This window comes from Lutra lutra, chromosome 16 (genome assembly GCF_902655055.1).
Source record: "Lutra lutra chromosome 16, mLutLut1.2, whole genome shotgun sequence".
Classification (NCBI taxonomy): Eukaryota; Metazoa; Chordata; class Mammalia; order Carnivora; family Mustelidae; genus Lutra; species Lutra lutra.
This window is the reverse complement of record NC_062293.1, coordinates 57,233,465-57,258,685: the sequence shown is the minus strand read 5'-3', so window position 1 is coordinate 57,258,685 and position 25,221 is coordinate 57,233,465. Positions and strand designations below refer to the sequence as shown.

Sequence of the window (25,221 nt, the reverse complement as noted above, 5' to 3'; positions counted from 1 at the left end):
GTCTGAGCCCCCCCCCCCACTTTGGAGTCCTTGTGGCTCCAGTGCATCCCGTCCTGAAGCTAATCTCTGCTCGCTACTCAGCGGACCCTCCTAAATTCTTGTGACCCAAGCCACATCCTCATATCAGCCTTATCTTTGGGGCTGGGCCGGGGTGGGGGTGGGGGATCTGCAGTGATCACATGACCCTGGGCATTTCGCTTCTTAGATTCAGTTTTCTACACGTGCATATGCGTACAGTATATATTTCGATTTTGTAAGCGGCTTGGGTCCGGGAGTGGGACATTTGAGCCCTCTTTCATTTAAGCATATTGGAAAAGTTTGAATCAGCAGTTACAATATTAGTGCAAAAAAACGTTCCCTACGCTTTCCAAGATCCCAAGAATCATGAGTTGCTTTGTGTACGAGAAACTACCCTCGGCGGGATGCCCACCAGCAACAAGAAGGGTGGTGTTAAAGGAGTTTTGCTTTGAGTACGCACCAGAAGGCTGGAGTGAGGTAGATATCCGCCCCCACCCCACCCGGGCCACCTTAGCATCAGCTGAGAAACGTTTTCCCTCCTCGGACCCATTAGTTCCAGGGAAGAGGTGGATTCTGATTGTGCCGTGGACCTGGGAGCCTCCAATCACGTGTGGCTGTTTTAATTCACATTCATGCCGGGGTGATAAAACTCAGAATTCCGCCTCGCTGGCGCACAGACCCCATTTCCAGTGGTCGGCAGCCACCTGTGGCTCGTGGCTGCCACCTTGGACAATGCAGATGGTGGAATCTCTTCACCGTTCTGGAAAGTTCTGTTTGACAGTGCAGCCCTGAAGGGTTGCCAAGTCCGGCTTCTCTTGTTGGAGGCAGACACGGGCAAGTCAGTCTTACATAAACTGGAGGTGGTTTTCTAAGTTCCTGAGCAGGCTGATGGCCCCAGTGCATGTGTGTGGGTGCGTGCATGTGTGTGTGTCCCGTGCATGCATATGTGCATATGTGCCCATGCATGTGTGTCTGCATGATTGCGTGCCTGTCTCTATGGAGGTCAGACCCATTATGGTTCCTGATTTTCTTCTGCTCAGTGTCACCCTACGAGTAGGGAAGCTTCTGGGGGTGTGCCCTGGGAATGCTGAGTGGGAGAGACCCAGAGACCCTGCAGAGACTGGGCTGGTGTCCAGTCCATGTTCACAGGGGTGGAGAACATCTCTGGAAGGCAGGTGTAGGTTAGGGATGTGTTGTAGGCTTGTGTTGGGCCCCTGTGTGGAAAGGACAGGGGACCAGCACCTTGCCAGGAAAGACTTTATTCCCAGTGAGGTGACCCATCTGGCCCCCAGCAGTTAGCTCTCCTCTGGGACACTGAGTTTCTCCTTCACCCCACAGGCCACCACGGCGAAAAATAACTCTGGGAAGAAGGTGCGGAGGTACACGGCGGCCTTGGGGATGGGGTTGGCCATGAAGACCTCCAGTTTCTTCCGTCTCACGGTACGCATCACCTCCTCTGCAACGTCCACAGGGTGCACCCCATAGGTCAGCTTCCTGAAAAAGACTAACAGCCCCCAGGAGGGGCAGGGGTTACAACTTCTGGGCACCCAAAGAGAGGGATGGGGCCAGGGCTGGGCCTGGAGTCGTGGGCTGGGACCACCTGTCCACATCTTGGGTCCTCTTGTTTCCCTAGCGTAGACAGAGACTTGGGTAGGGTGAAACAGCTCCCTGTTCAGAATATTCTAGAAGAGCAGTAATTAGACTGCATTTACAGAGCACTTGCTGTATGCTGGTTGCTGTCATAAAGCCTCTCTGAGCCGGAACCTTCAGTCTTCCCAACGCCTGGGCACGGCCGGTATTACCATCATTCCTCACTTTCTAAAGGGGAAACTGAGGCACAGAGATCAAGGGGATTGCCTGTGTTCGAACACTGAGTGTACAACAGAGGCAAGCTCCAAGTGCAGGCAGTCCTGTGCCAGACTTTCAACCTTGGCTCTATGCAGCCTGCCAGGGAAGGGACAATGAGGGGGTGGGGAAGATAGAAAGGTCCTGAAGACCAAATCTGGCTGTTCTGCATGGGAAACTGAGGCCTCCAGAGATGCAGGCCCATGGCCTAGGTCAGAGAGCCTGTGAGTGACGGAGCCTAGCTAGGGCCTTGGTCTGTTGGTTGTGGGTTAGGATTCTGTCTACCTGGTTGGTGCGTTGAGACTAAAATTTGGGGGCCCCCTCCCCTCTGTTAGCCGGGTGTGGGGCTCTACCAACCCCCCAGTCTCGGGCTTCGGGAATACACCTCCAGGCCCAGTGACACCAGGCTGCCCCCTCCCAGGCCCCTGTACCTGCAGATTCCCTCAGAAAGCTCACATTTCCAGATGGAGGCTTCCCAGTTTCCCTGGCCCGGATCAACGCGGTAGGACCGGATGAAAGTGGGGCTCACGGTGCTGACGACAACATCGTATTCCTCCACTTCGGCTCGGAGACAGTCAAAGAAGCCTAGCGCGGCGTGCTTGGAGGCAGCATCTGGAAGAGAAACCAGCCAGGGTGGGTGCGGGGGGCAAGGGGAGGCCGGCCCTGCTCCCCGGTGAGAGTGTGGGCCACAGAGGCCACATTCCCACATCTCAGCTGACAAGGACCCACATGTCACCCAGCCCTGCCCCTCACTGCACAGATGGGGACAGAGAGCCCTCGGGGAGTGGTGCACAGAGGCAGAGCTGGGATCCAATCCCGCTTAAACACCTGTCTGCTAGAGGACCTTGGGCAAAGCGCTTTCCCTGTCTGAGGCTCGGTTTTCCTACCTATAAAATGGGGACAATATCCCCATTGGCAAGTGATGGCGAAGATGGAAAGAGGAAATATATTCGGGACACCTGGCCCAGGTATGAATCCCCAATTCCCTCCTGCTAAGGTTGGTACCAAGTGATTCCCTCCCCGTAAGGTCGGTACCAGCGGGCAGCCCCTGGGAGCCCAGAGCAGGTCTCCCCTCCCACTTCCCAGCCCTTTTCCTCCAAGGTCCTGTCCGCCTGAGCTACTCTCACTGAATCCACTGCAAATGGACGAGGCCGTGGGTTGGGTAAACAAGAACCTTTCCAGAAATGTCACAAGAGTGGAGGGGACACTTCTTTTTTTTTTTTTTTTTTTAATTTTTAAATTTTTTTATTTTTTCAGCATAACAGTATTCATTATTTTTGCACCACACCCAGTGCTCCATGCAATCCGTGCCCTCTACAATACCCACCACCTGGTGCCCCCAACCTCCCACCCCCCACCCCTTCAAAATTCTCAGATCGTTTTTCAGAGTCCATAGTCTCTCATGGTTCACCTCGAGGGGACACTTCTTATAGCCTTGGGAGCTTAGAGCCACCTCTGGGGTCTGATGAATCTCAGCTTCCCATTTCGGGGGTGTCAGCTGGAGGCTGAATGAGGCTGGGAGTGGGGGTCCCGTGGTCTCTGCCATCACACGGACCCCTGCCAGCAGACCCAGCCCCCTCCGAGGCCATCCTAGTGGGGAGTGGGGCACGTGCTTCCCAGACAGCCCTCGCCAGCTTTCGGCCCCTCACCACGCGGGGTTAAGAACGCAGGGGTGCAGGGCCCCAGGGCCTCTCCCAGAAGACAAGGACAGGGACAAGACAGCTTCTCAGAGCTGCGGTGGGGATCTGGCAAGGTGGGACCACCCCTGTGGAGCCCCTTGGAGGAGGGGCCGCTCGGTTTGCAGCAGGGCCCCCAGTAAAAACCCGTATAGAAGGCAACAGGGGCACCCCCGGGGGAGAGAAGGGAAGGTGGTGCCAGACCTTTTGTTGCTCAGGAAGCTGGAAAGCCTGATTTTTACTGAAATGTCCTTGTATTTAGATAATGAAATACTGAACAATTCCGCACCTTGCTGCAATGCCTGGGTTTCTGCTGGCTGCACCGACTCACTGACACCAGCTGGGTGTCGGCCACTTCATTCTGCTCAGTCTACCTGCAGATGAAGTCAGAGCCCTCAGGCTAAGGGCCCAGTCCCAGGACGGCCCCTGTCCCCACTTAGTTCAGGCCAGTCACAAGCCCCCCTTGTCTTCTGTGCTTCCTACTGAGCCGATGGGAGATCGCAGGTTCCAAGACCCCTTCCTTGAGATCAGTTCATCTGCAGGAGCGGCTCAGAGAACTTGGGGAAAGGTTTTACTCAGTGGATGGTCAGTTTCTTACAGAAGGACAGAACTCAGGAACAGCCAGATGGAAGAGATGCAGGGCGTGGGGGTGGGGGGGTTGCTGAGGTGTGGGGGAAGGTGCTGAAAGCTCCCAGATCCTCTCCAGACACCTCCCTCTCCACCGAGTCTCCCTGTGTTCAACCTGGAAGCCCCCTGAAGCCCCCCCTTTTGGGATTTTACGGCAGCTCCATTATAGGTACGACGGGTTAAATCAAGCCTGGGGTGACAGAACTCAATCTCCAGCCCCTTCCAGTCCCACCCTATAATTACACGGTTGACCCCTCAGGCAAGCAGCCCCCCTCCTTAGGCCTCACTGACATGACTAAAGACACTCTGATCACTCTTATCACTTAGGAAATTCAAGGGTTTTAAGAGCTCTGGGCCAGAAATGGGACAAAGACCAAATATGTATTTCTTACAAACCACTCTATGACAATACTTAATGGGTAATTAAAAAGAAGTTGTGGGGGGGGGTGCACCTGGTGGGTCAGTTGGTTAAGCATCTGATTCCTGGTTTCTGCTCAGGTCATGGTCTTGGGGTCCCTGGATCAAGCCCACCCTGGGCTCCGCGCTCAGTGGGGAATCTGTTTGGGATTCTCTCTCCCTCTGCCCCTCCCCCCAACCCCACTCACACACACGTGCGCGCTCTCTCTCTCTCTCTAAAAATAAGAGAAGAAATATATAAGGTACGCACCCTGCCGTCCCACAGACTACCTCGTGGGAGGAGGGTAGCTCCCCAGCGGGGTCCCAAGATCATCTATGGAGAAATCTCTCTCCTCTTTGGACTTTCCTAAAGGACTCCTGCCTCTGGGGCTTCTCTGCACCCCTCCTGCAAATCTGCATCTCTCATTCTCCCCTTCCTCCTTCCCCCAAAGCTTCCATCCCTCTGCCGCTGTGTGATGGCCGCCCGTCTCCTCTTTCTGGGTTGTAACCCTTCCTGTCCTTCAAAGACATCTTTATGGAGAACGGGCGTTTGCGCGGGGGCTGTGCGCCCAGGCCAGGAGGCATGGACGGTGTTCAGCCAGGGCCGGCCCTGACCCCCTAGGGGGATGTGAGCCTCTGGGGGAGAGGTCATCTCTCTCTGGTCACCTCCAAGTCACGGGTGCTCAGAAATGGGAACAGAGAAAAACCAATGATTGTTTCACCTGCGGATGTCCCCTCCCTTATAGCCACGTGCCTAGTGCTAGACAGGACATCCCTTATAAGATATACAGCGTAAGACGAGACATTTCTGTCGTAGCAACTTACAAGCTGTGCGGAATGGGATTCCAAGCTTCCCCTGGATGTTATTCACTAACACAATCTGGCCTGTCCTCCGGGAGATCATGTCGGGAAGCAGGGCTGGAAAGCACAGGACAGAGTCACGGTTACACATGGGAGACTGAGGCAGGCAGGCCCCTCCCCCGGACCCCCTTCCTCGCACAGGGCCCCTCTACCTCCCTGGTGATTCGATGACAGCAGGACCCTAGGCAGGAGCCTGGACATCAATGATCCCAGTGATCCCGTGTTTCCTAAGAGTGGGCTGGGCTCGGCCGCTCATTTCTGGGTGGTTTTCAGTGACAGGCCCATGTGCAGATCTCAGTGGGGAACAAGGTCACAGGTCATCCCATTTCGATCCCCCACAATCCTCCCGTGTCTTGAACACCTCTCTAAACCTTTTAACAAAGAGCCCTGCACCTTGGGAGAACCTGCTACTTGGTTCTGTTTTCAGAGTTCTTCTGTTTATTGAGAAGGAAGGGGGCTCTTAATTTATGGTGATATTCTAAAGATTCCCCTACAAATGAACTCATGTGAAAATGCAGAAATTTAGAGACAGAGATAGATCACAGTGCAGGTGGAATGGGGAGATGGCAAAAAAAAAAAACAGAACAAAACAAAACAAAAAAAAAAAACAAAAAACAAAAAAAAACCACGAAAAGATGGCTTTCAGAATGGCACTGACATTGAGCCCTGGCATGTTGCAGATGGGCAAGCTGAGACCCAGAGCTAGTGACTGGACTCAGGTCTCTTAGCAAGTTAGAAGCCCAACCAGGGAGATGAGCCAGGTCTGGCTGGCCCCGACCCCCTCCACTCCCTGCGTCCCTCACTTCCAGACCCTCAGAGGGACCAGACTGGAAGAAACCGTTATCTCTGGGGCCTCATTTCAGAAGCTCTGGAAAGTCATCTTTCTGCTTGAGATAACTCTCCCTTCCTCTGTGCTGGTGCCCCAGACCCCATTATTATGCAGAAGGCAGCTCTAAGATCACACTTCCTCAATCCCACATTCTAAACCCAGAAATTCTCCATGTATATAGCCTCCCTGTTGGGGTCCTGCCTTGATAACCTTTGTGGGGGATGGTGATTCAACTCTTGGTTCTATTCCATGACAAGTCCATCCCCAACCCCTACGTTCCAGAGCTGCATTTGAACTTGGCAGTGAGACAGCGCCCCAGAAGAGTGGACATTTTACCCTTGAGAGAGATCTGCCCTCCCTGTTTCTGCAAAGGGGTTGACACAATGCTGGGTCTCTTGTAGTTTGGGGATAAACAGTTTCCTTCTTTATTTCTGAGGCCAGACTCTCTACCCTTGACCAACTGACATGGGTAGGAACAGATCAAGGGTAAGGTCGATATATCAAATATATATCATGCATGAGGACAACGGTCCAAAGATGTGGGACGGGATTGGAGGGGGAGCCATGGACATGAGTGAGAAGGGGGGATAAAGGGCAGGGCTTGTGTGGGGAGAGGGATTTCCCAGAGAGGGAGGTTGGAATATACCAGTAAGATACTTCCAAAATCCCTTTTCTTTTAGCAACATTTATAGCCAGAATGCTGAAAGCTTTCACCAACTAAGTAGCGATTTTTCCTAGGGGGAGTGGAGACTCCATCTAGAATTGGAGGACTGTCTATGTAACAGAGCCCTCTCTAGCAGCCAGTGGCCCAGAAATTGGTGGGAAGGTCAAACTCACGAGACCTTTGGTCAGTGTGATGGGCCCAAAGTAATTGGCGTCCATGATCTTCTTGTCGAGCTCCAGAGAAATCTTATGGGCAGGCCCCTTGATCTTCATGCTGGCATTGTTGATGAGGATGTCCACACAGCCGTAACAGTCTAGGACTTCTTTGGCCACATCCTGGACACAGCTGATGTCTGAGAGGTCCAAGAGGACCAGCTTTGGGGTGAATGTCTGCTGAGCCAACAAGAGAGTCAAGGCATGTTGGGAAGACCTCCCTCTGGCAGAGCTTATGGAACGACTTATGGAACGACTACAAAATAAAAATGAAAGGAAAGAGCAGAAATGGCTCTAGGAGGAAGGAAGCTGATGGAGAATCCATTCGTGGGTACCATTGCTACACCACCAGCAATCCAAACATGCAAAAATGCACTAAGAAGTCTGAACTGTTGGCCAAAGGGACCAGAACTGATAAATCCAAATGAACATCACCCTTTACAGAGGAGGCTGAGCATGGATGCCAATGGAGATGCCATTATAATATATATGAGCTCCTTTCTGCAAATGGGTTTCCAGATTGGCTTAGGAGCCCCAGGAGACTCCATCACCATGCTCTGCAGCCGCATTTTGTTTTTGACCAAACTGGTACACTCCACACAATATTTTTGGGGCACTATCTATGTGCCAGGTATTGCGTTCGGCCCTAGACACTCAATTGCCATTGAGGCTCCTCATGGTCTAGAGCGGGGAACAGGTTGGAAAATGGATGCTACCATGAGATAAATGTAATCCCAGCATTTGACAAACATTAGTCCCGATGAGGGGGTTCCTGGGTCAAATTTGTTTGGGAAACACAGACTATTATATGCCCTGCTTGGGGATACACAATGCACATTCGCCTATCAAAGGCTCTGAAAAGTCCTGCAGTAAAGGATGCACCAGACAAGCTTGACTTTACTCTGCAGTTCCCACACAGTTGACCTCAGAACCTCCTTTTAACTCAAGACCTGATAACGTGCCCCAAAACAGAACTTGAATTCTGTGTTGTCCCGTTTGTTCCCTCCCCTCAAGTAGCGGACTTTGCTGTGAATTATTTTTGACTGTTTCCAAAAAGCAATTCAACATCAGGGCCAAATTGAACCAACCCAACCCAACCCAAACCAAACCAAACTAAACCAAACCGTGAAGACAGCTCTGAAGACCGTTCTCTCAACAGTATTCCAGAAACGCTTTGAAACCTTCAGCCTCCCAGAAAGGTCTCACCTCCCAGCAGCTTTGTGGAAAGTGACTTCACTTCTCCGACTTCTTGGAAGGAAATATCCTTTGAGGTATTATTTTATTTTAAAGATTTTATTTTTACGTAATCTGTACACCCAACGTGGGGCTCGAACTCACGAGCCCGAGACCAAGAGTCGCACACTCCACCGACTGAGCCGGCCTGATTTAAAAATCAGCCATAAGCATTTATAATCATGCCCATACCTGTGCCTTCCTAAAGCTTCTGGATCCTCTCTGATTCTGACTTAAATACAATGGGTGGTGGGGAGGATGGGTTGCCAGAGAGCAAATTCTTGGTCTGGAGAATGTGCCTGGCAGACATGCCTGGGTCGAGATTAGGGAGAGCACGGCTTCCCACTCCCCCAAAGCAATGGCCAGATCTCACCCGCCTTCTCCATGAGCTGCTAACACAGCAGTCAATGAAGGTTACGGGTGCCCAGGAGTTCCCCAAGCAGACTGCCAGAAGGCCTTACCTTGCTGGGGTCAGCCACACTGATGAGGGCATCATACAGGATCTCTAGCCTCTCCCAGTTCTTGCCACACAGCACCAGCCTTGCTCCACCAGTGTGGAACACCCGAGCACACTCTGTGGAGGAAGAAGGAAAGAGGGCAGGGTGCACTGTGTGGATGGAGCCACGGACGATGAGCCTCTATAGTAGGAATTCAAGATTTCAGAGAATTCCAACGTCCTACGGCCATGAGTCCTAGGTCATTTCAATCACCCTTCCCCCAGGACTGGAAATATTTTTTTGTCATTTCCAGCCTCTGTATGGCTACCTCCAGTGAAGGGGAGCTCAGAGCAGAGACAGCCAGCCCTTCCGTCCTGGGATGGTTCTGATTGTTAAGATACTCTTCCCTAAGCTGGGCAGAAGGTTTCTTCCTTCCTGTCCACCTAGCCCTCTGGGATCAAAGTCCTCCTTATATCTTAATCTAAAGATCCTGGATAGAGCCATGGTGGGTTTTTTTCAGACCTAATCCCCCAGTTTCCCACACATTTTCTCTGTGGCTAGATACGCCAGTAAGGATTCTTTTTATTTAAAAAGTAAACCTACCTTGTGTCTAGTTACTTTTATTCCAAAGCAATTCCTGACTCACCCAACATGGGTCCTTCTCAGTTGGGCAAGGTCTGGGTAAACACAAAGTATTTGGGGGGGCACCTGGCTCTTGATCTCAGGGATGTGAGTTCCAGACCCCATGCTGGGCGTAGAGACTACTTAAAAAAAAAAAAAAAAAGACACACAGTGTTCTTGTATAGCAATAATATTTAAGAACATCAGCAAGAATATTTAAGAACAGTAAAAGCTAATGTATTTTGAGTGTTTACCTGTTCTACAGATTCAAGAAAGAGAGTTATATATATTAGTTCATTTAATTCCCATGGGAACCACACAAGGCAATGTCTTGGGGGGGGCGGGTTCTCAGAAGCTGAATCAAAGACAGGGGCTCAGGCTGTCAGGATTTATTGAGGGAATGTTCTTCAGAGAAAATCTACGAGGGAGTAAGGTCTCAGGTAAACTCTAGCCTCAGCTGGGTCTGAGGAAGGCTCTGGAGTGTAAACCCAATGGCAGAGATGTCCCACTTGGAGGCAAAAGGACCAGCCTTTTTATATGCTCGGGTCTACGGACTGTGTGCTGTCTCCCTCCGGGGCAGGGGCAGAGGCTGTGTAACTCCCGGGGCAGCAATGTCCACCGGCAGAGGTCAAGGCTGTGAGCCCTGCAACCCACACTCACAGCACCCCAGGAATAGAGAGACTGGCCTCATACAGGGACCTGGGAAGACACCACCAACACCTCCCAGGTGTTCAGGACCTATGACTGCCTCATTTTATACCAACCAGTAGTGGGTCTGATGGAGCCAGGATGCCAGGGGATAGCTGGGGAGCCCTGGGTGCCCGCCGGAGGCTGGGTATCCTGAACGCAATGGCTCAAAGTGATCTCACGGCTGTATGCAGGTGGAGAGAAGGGGGCCCGGTTGGGTTATCAGCGGGCATCATGAGTGGGGGGTTGTGGTATTGGAGGAGAGCAGCTGCAGGGCTGGACCATGTGGTCTCAGCCAGATAGGGGCCGGGTGGAGGATGGATGGAAGGTCCCAGTGAGGTCTAGAAACAGGTGTACTGCATGAGGCTGAGAGCAGGGAGGAGGGGGGTTGTGCTCAGCTCTGCTGACGGAAGGAAACCTGAGTCTAGAAATAAAAGTGTTAAAATGCTGCCTTGAGTTGCTGGGATCACAGGGAAGGGATGATTTCTCTGAATGTTGGTGCTTAATGGAGAAGGAGGCTGTCCATGACCATTCTGGATGGAGGAATTCAATGAAGACGTCAATCCACCTCCAAGTGAATTTGATGCAATAAATTACAATTCCAACATGTCTTGGAAAGGGATGACAAGATCCTAAACTTCACTTGGATACTTTGCAAGCTTTATTTGGAATAATAAAGGCACAAATAAAGCAAAGAACAGTTTGATGGACAGCAATAGGAATGGACCAATTCTATCAGTTATTAAAATACACGATAAAGCTACAGAAATTAAAGCAGCCTGTTTGTGGCTGCTTAAGTTCGTGGCTGTTCTTAAGTATGGATAGAAATGCTGATTAAAAATAGAACCAAGAGGGTGCCTGGGTGGCTCAGTCGGTTAAGCGTCTGCCTTCAGCTCAGGTCATGATCCCAGAGTCCTGGGATCGAGTCCCGCATTGGGCTCCCTGCTCAGCTGGGACTCTGCTTCTCCCTCTCCCTCTGCCCCTCCTCGCCCTGTTTGTGCTTTCTCTCTATATATCAAATACATAAATGAAATCTTCAAAAAAAAAAAAAAGAGGGGTGCCTGGGTGGCTCAGTGGGTTAAGCCTCTGCCTTTAGCTCAGGTCATGATCCCAGGGTCCTGGGATCGAGCCCCACATCGGGCTCTCTACTCCGTGGGGAGCCTGCTTCCTCCTCTCTCTCTGCCTGCCACTCTGCCTACTTGTGATCTCTGTCTGTCAAATAAATAAACAAAATCTTTAAAAAAAAAAAAAGAGAGAGAGAGAGAGCCAAGAGGTGCACCTGGGTGGCTCAGTCAGGTGTCTGCCTTCGGCTCAGGTCATGATCCCAGCATCCTGGGATCAAGCCCCATGTTGGGCTCCCTATTCTGCGGGGAGCCTCCTTTTCCTCCCCCCCGACTGGTGCTCTCTAGCTCTCTCTCTCTCTGTCTCTCAAATAAATAAACTCTTTAAAAAAATAGAGCCATGAATCCATAAGAATGTGGTATATTGTAAAGTTAGCATGACGAATCAGTAGGTAAAGAACATGCTATTGAAAAGTGGTATTTGAAAAATAAAACAAAGCAAAACAAAACAAAACAAAAGTGGTATTTGAACTCCTAGCTAACTATTGGGGAGGAAGTGATACACTAAAATGTGTTAAATAGTTAAATGTTAAGACAGAGCAATACAAGAACTAGAAGAAAGGAGAAATGAATAAATAACCTTGCTTTGGGGAAAGATCTTGTAAGCCTGACCCCAAAGGAAGAAATCATAACAGAAATCATTTATAGACTTTTTCATCCTTAAAAAAAAACAAACCTTCCCAACAGCAGAAAACGGAAATGAAAATGAAGACCAGGATGAATGGAGGAAACCTATGTATTTTTATTTTTTAAAGATTTTATTTATTTATTTTAGAGAGAAGGAGAGAGTGAGCAGGGGGAGGGGTGGAGGGAGAGAGAATCTCAAGCAGACTCCCCACTGAGCACAGAGCCTGATGCAGGGTTCAGTCTCATGACCCTGAGATCATGACCTGAGTCAAAATCAGGAGGTGGATGCCTAACTGACCGAGCCACCCAGGTGCCCGACGGAGCCTATTTAGAATACGTATGTCAGGAAAAAAAAATACGTATATCAGGAAAGAGCGAATTTATTGAATCTATAAAGAACTGTTATAAATCAGTAAGAAGGGACGCCTGGGTGGCTCAGTTGGTTAAGCGGCTGCCTTCGGCTCAGGTCATGATCCCAGTGTGCTGGGATCGAGTCCCACATCGGGCTCCTTGCTCGGCAGGGAACCTGCTTCTCCCTCTGCCTCTGCCTGCCTCTCTGTCTGCCTGTGCTCACTCGCTCTCTCTCCCTCTGTCCCTGACAAATAAATAAATAAAATCTTTAAAAATAAAATAAAATAAATCAGTAAGAAAACCAGATGAAGACCTTAATGAAGAAATTAGCTAGTGAGACAGGTAAGTAAGTCATAAGAGAAGCATGGAGAGCTGGTTACTTACAAAAGGTAGCAGTTCCGTGCCAAGAATAAAGACATGCAGTTTGAAACAGGACACTACTCTTAATCTATCAGAAAATCAAGAACAAAATTGGGGACAGTCACACATTCCCTGTTGGTGGCAGTGTAAATTGCCACAATCTTTTGGACAAAAAATTGGTCAGAATCCTTAAAACTAAATATACACTTGAACCCTGTTATTTCATTTATGGGCATTTGTTCTAAGGAGATAATTAGGAGCGTCTGCATGGACACAGTTACGATGTTGTTTATCTGGGTACTATTGTAACAGCAAAGAGTTGGAAATGGTTGTAATGACCAACATCACAGGGGGTTGTTGATACATGATGGTATTTGTCGAATATTTTGAAGCCTTTAAAATGGATGTTGCAGAAACTGTTTCCCTGCCATGCACCTGACTGTGTGTGTGTGATTGGATATTAAATTGTACATACACATGTGTAACGGGATTTTAAAACGGAAAGATTGACCAAAGCACCAAGATCAAACAGATACAAAATTTTGGAGTTAGTTGCCAACCCAAGAGGCACATTTTCTTCCTTTCTTTCCCTCCCTTCCTGCTTTCCTTCCTTCCTTCCTTCCTCTCTCTCTCTCTCTTTCTTTCTTTCTGATTTTATTTGTCAGAGAGAGAGAGTACACAAGCAGGGGGAGCAGCAGGCAGAGAGAGAGAAGCAGACTCCCCACTGAGCAAGGAGCTGGATGCCAGACTCCATCCCAGGACCATGGGATCATGACCTGAGCTGAAGGCAGATGCTTAACCGACTGAGCCACCCAGGCGTCCCCCAAGAGGCACATTTTCAAAGGAAATCACTAAAACCCTGTTTATGGAGTTCAGTATGCCTGACCCTCCAAATAGGACAAAAAATTGGGCAAGGTAGAGGAGCGAGAGCTTGGACTTTGAGGGAGGATTTGGGAAGAGGACTGCGATGTGAGTTTTTGCCCTTTATCTTTGTCCCAGGGAGCAGGGAGCCACTGGGACCATCTGAACAGCGCACTATAAGTTCCGTGCAATGGGGAGCCAGGGGCTGGGGTCTGAGTCCACCTGCAATATCTAACATGAGGAGGGGGCCACCAGGTGTGCTCAGAGCAGAGCAGAGGAGGAGGACCGGCTGCCCCAGGGGCTCGGTCTGCACCCCAAAGACCCCGCCCATAAGCACGGTGGGCTAGACCCAAGCCCTGACCATTTTGGGAGCCGTTTTGACTTCTGCCCCAGGTCCCATTAGCAGGGCAGTGGCGGTAGCTAATTAGAACCAACCACAGAGGCTTAACCTGTTGTGGCAGGTGCTGACCTGTGGGAACTCAAGATCCCCGTGAGAGGCCGAGGGGACCACGGAGCAGGCAGAAACCGGAGGAGTCCGGATTTCAAGGCGACTAGATCAAGGGTGTGGGACCTTGTTCGTGATATTAAAATCTCTACCCCTGGGTGGGGCTTGTGCCCAATTAGTGTCCTGTGGGATACGTGGCCAGGTCTGATGTTACCCCACACAGACCCCACTCAGACCCCCTCCTCTGCACCTGCTGACACTTACTGGGTGTGTGTATTCACAGGTCGGGTCCGTGAACGCACACTCTGCTTTTTGCTCAGAGAGAAAACGCTTTGGGAGCTACCCTCAGTGATCTCCTTTCTCATGGCAAGTAATAAACTCCCTTTTCTTGCTATCAACCCTGGTCGGGTCTCATCAGAACAGAGGGCCCCAGAGAAGCATCTGCCCTAATACCAGGGTCCGAGGGAAGGGTGAGCAACTGGAGGGTCCAGGCCTTGCAGAAAGGGTGGGCGGATATTCCCAGGGAGGGCCTGGGAAGGACCCACAGAAGTGGCCACAGAGAAAGAGCCAGACTCGGTTTTAAACAGGTGCTGGGCCGCAGAGCTTGAATCCCGATGACAGGGTCAGTCCCATAAGGATTATTCCTGCTCTCCTGTCCTCTTCCCACCCGTCCAGCCCCAGAGGGGTGAGAGAGAGCAGCGAGCTGGCTGGCCACTTGCCCCAGGTGAGTGGGTGGAAGGGGGTGTTCCCTTCACTGAAAATCCACACATTTTCTCTCGTGCTGGCCTGGGCATCCCAGTTTCTGAATCGATGCATGGATGGTATGGGAGGAGACCCATCATGCCCAAAGGGTTTTGTATAATCAAGTAGTGATCTGAAAAGTCATGAGACTATCAGATTGGTTTTAAAAGTCAAGAAGCAGAGGAAGGGTTTTCTCTGCTCTGTGAATCTGAGAGTGGGGTGGGCTGTTCAGCTACCCACTCCCACCCCCCCAACTCCTACGAGCCCAGAATACTGCAACCATCACTGCAGGCTACACTTATAAGCATCAGAAAGGAGCAAAGGAAACAGGGTGAAGTATTCCTGAGCGGGCGGGGTTCTAGTGTGTTTCTTGTTCTTTTTACCTGAAAATCTTTTTTTTATTATTATATTAGATTTTATAACAGAATTCCCTACAAGAGACTTCATCCCGAAGCTGAAAGCCCGCCCTTCCCTTCCTTCTGCCGTAACTGAGTAGCAGCCATCGGGGGTGGGGGCCATGGGAGGCAGCAGCCCGGTGGTGTGACCGCTGCTGGGGGACAGCAAGGCTGAGCCTTCAGCCTTGACCCTCCCAAATACGTCATTTCCGCCAACACAGACCCTGGCAGACTCAGGCAGGCCCTGGGTTTGCTTCTCGATCAGCTCAGCTCATGACCACAGTTCAATTTACCCTGTGTTGGGAAGGGTAGCACCAAGATGTCCTTTTCATGCAGCAAACATACCAGGACACACATTTCCTTGCCTCTCTGGGGCCACCTCCTGATTTCAGGGAGAGGACAAGGTGAAAGGATGGCCGGGGGACCATCGTAAGAGGCCGATGATTGGGAGGCAAGCCCTCAGTTTCACAAACACTTCAAGTTCAAGTGTGGTGGCTAAGTGCAGACACAGTGGGTACAAAGTGACCCGATCCCTGACACAGCTGAGCTGGTGGGCTTGGGGCAACGGTCCGATGTCCTGATCATGGTCTGATTTCCCTGGGCAACAGCTTGGCATTGCTTCCTTACGACTTTCAAGCACTACCCCCCTGGGTCCGGTCAGGTTTCAGGGGGTGGCACGGGGTGTGCTGCGGGCCTGGCCTGGCCTGTGTCATCGGCACTGTGCCCCTCACTTTTTTTCTTGCCTCGGACCTCAGGAAGGGAGCCTCGTCCACCTATAATCGCTACGGTCAGCTGTGTGCTCTGGCGAGGTGTTTATTTAAGGACACACACACCCAGCTTCTCGGATTGCTTCTAACTATTTGGACTTGCTTTTTTTCTGCTTTGCATGCCTTTCTGGGGTGGGTCCATGGGACACGTTATTCACGACCCTGATGAGACCGCGTTCCTCTGAAGATGCTGCGTTGCCCCTGGGATGGGTTTCCCGGGTGCCCAATTTGTACAGTGCATTACCATAACCGAAGGAGACTTCAAGCATAAGTTAAAGAGGCTAGCAAGACAATTAAACGCCTCTCAGCGGTAGATAGAACAGCACTAGCTAGTAACCCAGGAAATCGGGAGTGTACGGGACAGAGCTGCCTTCTCAACCGGCAGGATCCCATCGATGCTTTGTGGGACATTCGACCCAAAGACAGTAGGATGCTCACCCTTTCTGGGAACCTGCAGATAGTTCACCGAGATGGGCTGTAGCCAGAACACGCTTCCACAAATTTCAAAGAAATCATAGAGAATGTGTTCTCTGATCATAACGGACTCTGGCCAGAAATCAACAAATCAAATAAATATACAAGCACATACTTAAGTGTCTTTCCCTCCTAAGATGGTTGCTTTTAAAGACATTTATTAAATAAGCTTTATTTTATTTGTGTTTTTGAGTGCTTACTCTATGCCAGGCTCTTGCTTCTGAGTACTGGGTCTGAGGATCCAAGACGTTCTCCTTGGGAACTGCTTCTGGGACCCATGACGGGCCCCACAGGGATCCGGTTTATCTGCCTTGTACTTTATTTTCTCAAGTCCCTCGGTGAGCATGAGTTCACCACCCGCTGAAATGGAGCTTGTCTTCAAAGCATATGGATTGGCTCCCCTTGGGAGGCCCAAGGGAAGGAAGTTCTTAGAGAATTCCCAGACAGGAGGTTCCGAACGTTCTCATGATGGCAGCCCCATGGGAATAGGCACCAGTCCTCCCGGGTGGGGTGGGGGCTCTTTGGAAGGGGCAATGCTCATCTTAAAACATGGCACGGTAATGGGCTCCGTGGAGGATTGTTGAGCGACTTAATAAACGCTGAGACATGTGGGTTCTATGTTTGACGGAAGATAACAAAAACAAGAGCAAAAAGTACCCCCAGATTACCGTGCGCGGGCGCCACCTCCGTTGTTAGGAAAGAGAGTCAGAATGTCAGAATCTTACAGACCTAAGCCATCAGCAGAAAGGCCCCCTGAGACCATCCAATTCAGGGGTCATAGACATATGTGCCTTTAAGAACAGGAGGTAAATGGTTGAGCTTATTAGGCTGAGTGTGGTACACTAGGGCTGAGTGGGGTATATGGCAAGCGAGAGTACATATTTCAGCCTAATATGTTCATTATCGTTATTACATTATGGACACTTGAGGGGTTCAACATGCTTTCCAACTATCCATTCCTTCCTTCCTTCATTCATTCCCCAACACCATGAGGTAGAGACAATCAGTATCCTCACTTTCCTGGATGGGAAGTCCAAAGCAGACCAGGGCAGTCACCAGGTGGTAAGCGATGGAACCCAGAATTCAACCCAGAGCCCAAGTCTGGGCTCATAGTTGGTACGTCTCCCCAGCGAAGGACTTTGCATTTCAAAATTTCTGCAACCCCATGAAGGCCACACCAAATCACATCTGTAGACCCATTTTGGCCCCGACGCTCTGAGTTTGCAAGCCTGGCTCTCCCAATCCCCTCATTTCTCCCGCTTGGGAGATGCAACGTCCCCACCCCTGCCCCCCAAAAAGGATACTTGCTGGCTAATGACAGACACTGGGAAAGGACGCAGCATCCATCTCCCTCCCACCTAGCAGGTCAACCGCACGCCGTCCTACCACCTCTCATCCCTAAGGTCGGGAGTGCGCACGGGGTGGAGGGGCCAAGCTGGTTTACCTTTGCCCAGTCCCGAGATGGCATCGGTGATCACCACCACTTTGTTCTGCACGGCTGACTTTGACCACAGCCGGGACACCTCTTGGTAGATGAACAGAAGACCGCTGATTCCCAGAAGCAGCAGAGGCAGCATGAGCACGGCTGTGACTCCCATTTTGTTCTGGGGGAAACAAAGGGGAAAGGACTTGGCTTTGCAAAGAGACTCTGATGAGGACACCTGGTGCAGGAGGAGGCCCCAGGCTGCAGGGTGCGATCACCGAGCACCCGTGTGTCTTCTCCAGGGAGCGAGGCTCTGTGCGAGCTCCCGGAGGGTTGCCTCTGGGCTAAACACCCAGACAGCGTGCTAATCCCTGAATATTAGATGAATAGGAAATTACTCACGGTGTGTCCAAAAGCAAATGGAATCCGGGGCCTGCCCTCCCAGAGGTTAGTGGCAAATTTAATTAAAATGGGTCTGCATTTTTGGAAGAAAATCCATGTGTTAAGGCCACTCGCTTGGGCCCTAATGACTATTTATAACTCTCAGTGCACTGAAGGGCTTTTCAAGGTAAATATAGTGTCTGTTCTGATATTCAGGGACACATGCTGGCCGGGTCCGATTTCAGAGTTCTTGCCAGGAATTTTAAAGCTCGCCGGTGTGCCTGATGATTGGAGGTTTCCTTTGCAGTTCAGGGCTGGGCCTTAGGGATCAGGACCCAGGATTGTCAGTGCAAACATCCCCGCCCTCCTTTCCTATAATCCTTTATCAAGAGGCTTCTAGTTAGCTCAGACCGGAGTGGCTGCAAGCCCTCTGGCCTTCACTTTCTGGCTGGGGACCAAAAACATAGAAAAATGGTTAAGCAGAACGGAGCTTGCTAAGACTGAATCGCTAGGAAGCGGGCCATGAGCAGAGTTTGGGGGTGTTTCTCCTTAAACTATTTCACTTCCCTGGGCCTGAGCTTCCTTGTCTATAAAATGGGCATAGCAATCTCATCCTGCACGGCTCTTGGCAGGACAGACGAAGATACCGTGTATTAACCCAGCACAGACACAGCTCCCAAGAGGATAACTATTGTCCTCTTGAATGATTAAGAACACTAAGAATTTGGGGCACCTGGATGGCTCTGTCGGTGGATCACGCAACTCTTGATCTTGGGGTTGTGGGTTTGAGCCCCACGTGGTGCGGAGACATAACGCATAAAATACTAAAAAAAAAAAAAAAAAAAAAAAAAAAGAACACCAAGAATTTATCTCAAATGCTAAATTTTTATTTACATAATGGAATGCCATAGGATTAGAAATAAAGACACATAAAGAACTAAAAGCCTCTTCAAGGGTTCTGACTGCCAGAAACAGGAAGACCAATCACAATGATGTCCTCATTGTGTTGGACATGAGCTGGAAGAGGGGCAAGGAGAAGTGCCCCAGGGGTAGGAGTGAGGAAATGGTATTTCTTCCTTAGAAATTAGGCTGTCTGGAGACATTAAAGAAAACCCAACTTTTATTGGTATAAAAGAGACATACAGAAATGTGCACATAGGCATATGTGATATAAGTGTGGCTCTTTCTGGATCTTTACGAACTGAACATACCCTCTAACCGGTACCTAGATCAAGAAACAGAGCATTGTTGACCTGTTCCCCTGCCCCCAGCATGTCTCTTTCCAGCCCCCGAGGAGTGACTTACTTTCTAGCTTTGAAAAACATATATTAGTTTTACCTGTGATTTTTAAAGCTTTTTATTTAAGTAGAGTCACAAAGTTGCTACTGTTTTGCTGACCATGATGTTTGCATCCATATTGTTGCGTGAGGCTGGAGATCATTCCTTTCCGTTGTGTGGCCATACCTCACATTTTTTTTTAAAGATTTATTTATTTATTTGAGAGAGAGTGTGCGTGCAAGTGAGAAGGTTGGAGGACGAGGGAGAGAGAGTCTCAAGCAGATTCTGAGCTGAGCTCAGATCCCAGGACCCCGAGATCATGACCTGAGCCAAAAGCAATAGTGGAACAAGGGGCCCCCTGATACCACACATTTTTAATTCATTCTGCTGAAAATGACACTTGAGATGAGGTATTTTTTTTAAAAGATTTTATTTATTTATTTGACACAGAGAGAGATATCACAAGTAGGTAGAGAGGCAGGCAGAGAGAGAGAGAGAGGAGGAAGCAGGCTTCCTGCTGAGCAGAGAGCCCGATGCGAGGCTCCATCCCAGGACCCCGGGATCATGACCTGAGCCGAAGGCAGAGGCTTAACCCACTGAGCCACCCAGGTGCCCCGAGATGAGGTATTTTTAAATGAAACTATTCATTGAAATTTGGGATGGGGAAACTTCCAATGAGCATTTTTTTCTCTTAGCTGAACAGCATGCATTGGGAAGCTGAAAATCCTAATCATGGTATAATGTCTACCTGCCAATGTTGGCTTGGTCAATATAGACATTCTTTGGTTATCTCATCCAAGCATGGTGGCTGCTGTGGTTGGACAATTCACAAGTGCTTTGTTTGAGGACAAACCACACCGTGGTACAAGATCCTTTATAAAAGAGGAACTACCTGGGTCTCCTGTAATAGTTAAGGGCAGTCTTTCTGTTTCAATACTTGAAGAGGACAATGGTTATCCATGACCAGGTACACCAACAGACTATCTCCCTCCTCCCTGCGATCGTACAGATGTTCTAGGTGCAGTTTCTATGCTGCTGTAAACAGTGATCATGGGCCAGCATTCCACCCAAAGACTAATAAACAGAATCATGGTGTCAGGTTTTACTTTAGTGTTTCCAGAAGATGATCCAAGTTGTCCGTAAATGTCATTCATTGATTCCTTCATTTCTTTTTCAATGGTTCCTTATGGCTCAGCTATCATGAGCCTGGCAGAGGAAGTCTGAGGAATGCATCTCTGAAAGAAGTAAAGACCTTACCGGACCTGCCTTTGTGGGGGTTTTTAGCCACCTAGTGTTGGGAAGTGGACCATGGGTCCACAAGGAAATAATCCTGCAGTATGTCAGAAGGTGGTAAGTCCTAGAAGGGGGAAACAAAGCCCAGGGAATCTCTTAGTGTCCAGGCAGGAAGCAAAATCCCCATGGATGGTTCAAGAGACTTTAATGGAAGGATCACTTGCAGGGCTGTGGAAGGGTTAAGGAAACACACTAGGGCTGCTAAGGACCACAGAGACCAGCAACAGTGAGAAGTTGTTAGCACCTTGTCAGACAAGGGATAGAAAAAGCAGTACTGTAGCCCAGTAAGAGCTAGAGCTTGAGTGGGGGCCTGTCCAGCAGGTTCCATTGTCATGGAGACTAGCAAAAATTTCTTACTGCCAAAGCAGGAAGAAATACCTCGATGGCTCTCTTTCCAGCCTCTGATGCCATGGTGTGTTTGAACAGGCACAGGGCCCGCTGGGAAGAGAGGTAGTCCAACACTAACAGCACTGGGCACTGATTTCCTGATTAACAACAGCCCCTGTACAGTGACTAGTCTCTGGGGGACATGCTTACAGGACCAAACATCTTCATACTCAGTGTCATTGCAAGAGGATAGTCCACACATCCATTCCCCAAATTTCCTTCTCCTCCAATTTTTTTCCATAGTCTCCAACCCATTGGCCAACCCATTAACCAACTACCAATACATCTGTGCATATCTCTAACTCAGGCCATCTTTCCCCCCAAAGGAACTGGACAATAGGTATTGCTCCAAGTTCTGTGCATGGAAGTTCTTCCTCCTCCACCGTGTGTCAGAGCCGATCTTGAGCGGTATTGCCCACCTCCAGCTGATCCCAGGGTATCAAGCAGACTCCACCAAAAATCAGCCCTACCATTTTCCTTTAACAGAAAGCAAAGGTGGTCCATCAACACGGGTCGGTGTCATGGAGTTTTAAGGCAATGGACTCGTGCCTTCTTTGCCTCCTTGGGTCCAAGTGCAGGTCTCTCTAACTGGGGTGGTTCCTGAGGGGGCTGAGCACTGGCTATCCGCTGACCATACCACTGGCAGCTGGGGTAACAATTTCATCAGTGAAGAGGAATCTGAGTGGCCCATCACAGGGTCTATCCCAGGAGGAGAGAGGAGGCAAATGGAAAATAAGTCACTCTCACTTCATGGGGCGTGATCAGAAATTGTTGGTGAAAAGATGATGCTAGAGTGGATGCCTGAGGAAGGGATGAGGATATATGGGGGACAGAAGTTCTAGGCAAAGGGACCAGCAAGTGCAAAGGCCCTGAGGCAGAACATGGTTGGGATTCTCAAGGAGCAGCAGAGAGGCCAGAGCATGGGACAGGAGCAGGTGAGTAGGATGAGGTTAGGCAGAAGTTGAGAGCCTACTTATCTTTAAAAACATTTTTTTAACTTAAGTGTAATTAACATGTAATGGTGTGTTAGTTTCAGTATACAATATATTGATTTGATGATTCTAAACATTACTCAGTGCTCACCTTGATCAGTGGAGTCACCATCTGTCACCATATAACGTTATTACAATATTAATAACTATATTCTCTATGTTGTGCTTTTTGTCTCTGTGACTTATTTATTTTATAACTGGAAGTTTGTGCCTCTATTTTATCTATTTTGTTTATCCAACCCCCTCTGGTGACCACCAGTTCGATCTCTATATTTAAGAGTTTGGTTTTGCAGGGGACCTGGGTGGCTCAGTCAGTGAAGTGTCTGCCTTTGGCTCAGGTCATGATCTCGGGGTCCTGGGATCAAGCCCCACATTGGGCTCCCTGGTCAGTGGGGAGTCTGCTTCTCCCTTTACTTCTGTCTGTCATTCCTCCTGCTTGTGTTCTCTATCTCACGGTGTGTCCGTGAGATATATCTCTGTCAAATAAATAAATAAAACCTTGAAAAAGATAAAATAAAATGTGAAGTCAGACAAGACCCTCTCATCAGCAGTTTGTGGATACTGGTGTGCACAGTAAATGTGCATGACCATGCGTAGATGTGGCTTCTGGATGGTGGTTACGACCTGGGAGAGAGAAGGAGGAAGAGATGGGGAGGGGATGTGAGGCTTTCATTATGCCTCTTACAACATACTTCTTTTCTTTTTAAAAAAGAGAGATCTGTGGCGACCACGACAAAGCATTTACTTCTGTTTCATCGACCTCTGTTACATCAGCTCATGTATATTAAAATATTTCCTAGTTGAAAAGAGAAAAGAGGGAATCTGGGAGGCTCAGTCATTAAGTGTCTGCCTTTGGCTCAGCTCATGATCCCCAGGTTCTGGGATCGAGTTCCGCATCGGACCCCCTACTTGGCCAGCTTCTCCCTCTCCCATTGTTAGGGCCAATTTAATGTTAAAACCTGTTTAACTATTAGGGCCTGCTTAGCCAGAGCAACTCCATATTGCCTAGGTAGCCATGTTGTTGTTTACATCCACGGACTTCATTCCGGGAATAAAGGCCCCCGTAATTCCTGGTATGGTTCCAGGTATCGATTCCGGGAGTAAACACCTTAACAATAGAAGCCACGTACCTTGGGTCTGCGGGTATGCCCTATAAAACCAGCCTGTGAGATCGGGAGGGGGTTGCTCTCTTTGGAGGCGGCCCTGGCCGGTCAGTCTGACTTCTAATGCTTGGCATAGAATAAAGCTTCACATAACTTTCACTTTGTCTCAGTCTCATTCCCCTGGCCGGTCAGTCTAACTTCTAATGCTTGGCATAGAATAAGGCTTTGCATAACTTTCACTTTGTCTCAGTCTCGTTCCTTTGATAACCTACCCCAACACCATTCCCCTTGCCTGTGTTCCCTCTCTCACTCATTCTTTCTCTCTCTCAGTCAAATAAATAAATAATCTTTAAGAAAAAAGAGAAATAGAATAAAATAATCAAACAAAGAGAGAAAGGGAGAAGCAGATGGATCCCGTCTGACATCCTTATTTACAATCTCGCCTGACCTCCAAATTCTCCTGTTTTCAGATGGATGCCTTCTTTTCTTCTGTGTTTTACTGTGCAAAAGATGTCTCTCTTCTGCCTTGTGTGACAAGTTTAAAAAAAAAAAGTCTCTAGGATTTCATGTCCTACGTAGATATTCTGTCTCTCTGATGCAGCCCAGCTGACTTAACAGAAGTGAATGATACGGTTGGTCAACCACCAAGTAACAGACATGTCCCCTAACCTTTAACCTTGGCTGTTTTCCAATCTCCCCCAATCTCCCTCTTGGGGAACAACACTAAATTGTTTCTAAAGGGTCAGGGTATGGCTTCTTGAGGGCAGGGGGAAATTCTCAGCCATGGTTGTCTCTCCATGACACGCCCACTGCTTCTTACACAGATGTACACCTCACAGCATTTAAGCGGTAAACCACATTGACATGAGCAAACAGGACGCATCTCCCTAGGTAGCCCTACTGAGCTTATTCTGGTCTCCAAAGAAGTCCCTCTCAGCCCAGACTACCCAGACTACCCTCGCCAAGAGGGCTTGTCTGATAGTAGCAATGAGGCCGAGTTGTCAATTCCATGAAAACAAGCAGTAAAACAGACTCCGGGCCCATCAGTGAGTTTAGGCTCACCTGAGCCTTCTGCTCTTCTTGGTTCTTTATCTGTGAACACCCGTTTATTCTTGCCTAAGCACCGGGAGTCAGCTGTCACCCTTCTTTGCCACCCACCTTGTAAAGGGAGATGTGGACACTTTGCCTTTGAGTCTGCCGAGCCTGGCTGGGGAAGAATGTTGAGAGCAATGGCGGGCTACTTCCCTTGATGTTTTTTTTTTAAATAACTTTTTACATTTTCTTATAAACATATAATATATTATTAGCCCCAGGGGTACAGGTCTGTGAATCGCCAGGTTTACACACTTCACAGCACTCACCATAGCACATACCGTCCCCAATGTCCATCACCCACCACCTTCCCCTACCACCCTCCCCCCGGCAACCCTCAGTTTGTTTTGTGAGATTAAGAGTCTCTTATGGTTTGTCTCCCTCCCAATCCCATCTTGTTTCATTTACTCTTCTCCTACCCCCTAAACTCCCCACGTTGCATCTCCACTTCCTCATATCAGGGAGATCATATGATAGTTGTCTTTCTCCGATTGACTTATTTCGCTAAGCATGATACCCTCTAGTTCCATCCACGTCATCGCAAATAGCAAGATTTCATTTCTTTTGATGGCTGCATAGTATTCCATTGTGTATATATACCACATCTTCTTTATCCATTCGTCTGTCGATGGACATCTAGGTTCTTTCCATAGTTTGGCTATTGTGGACATTGCTGCTATAAACATTCGGGTGCCCGTGCCCCTTCGGATCACTACGTTTGTATCTTTAGGGTAAATACCCAGTAGTGCGATTGCTGGGTCATAGGGTAGCTCTATTTTCAACTTTTTGAGGAACCTCCACGCTGTTTTCCAGAGTGGCTGCACCAGCTTGCACCTTGATGGGTTTATTAGAACACTTGACCCTCTGGAAACCACCTTGTCTGTTGGTACAGTAAGTAGGCAGTAGACCTAGATTCGTTCTCTCCCCAAAGAGGAATTTTGCTAATACCAGCAAAGGGTGAAGCTTGAGCCCTTACTTGTAGGAGGAATGACGTGGTGCCTGGAACATTGTAGACACCTGATAA

The 25,221-nt window shown here is 49.2% G+C and overlaps 1 protein-coding gene across 4 annotated transcripts; it reads right to left on the bottom strand.

The window, feature by feature from the left end:
- Positions 1 to 1,104: 1,104 nt before the first annotated feature.
- DHRS7C (dehydrogenase/reductase 7C) lies at positions 1,105 to 18,233 on the bottom strand. 4 transcript variants are annotated; one of them, XM_047708912.1, is made up of 7 exons: positions 18,074 to 18,233; positions 17,693 to 17,852; positions 8,823 to 8,935; positions 7,095 to 7,308; positions 5,388 to 5,480; positions 2,295 to 2,475; positions 1,105 to 1,522 (listed from the first exon to the last, which is right to left on the bottom strand). In XM_047708912.1, exons 2-7 carry the CDS (start codon positions 17,844 to 17,846, stop codon positions 1,201 to 1,203), a joined length of 1,077 nt encoding a protein of 358 aa, XP_047564868.1. In that variant the 5' UTR covers positions 17,847 to 17,852; positions 18,074 to 18,233; the 3' UTR covers positions 1,105 to 1,200. The 4 variants fall into 4 exon arrangements, with proteins under 4 accessions (XP_047564868.1, XP_047564869.1, XP_047564870.1 ...); XM_047708913.1 differs by having other exon boundaries at positions 1,186 to 1,522; positions 7,095 to 7,305; XM_047708914.1 differs by having other exon boundaries at positions 1,262 to 1,522; positions 2,320 to 2,475.
- Between the last annotated feature and the right edge of the window lie 6,988 nt (positions 18,234 to 25,221).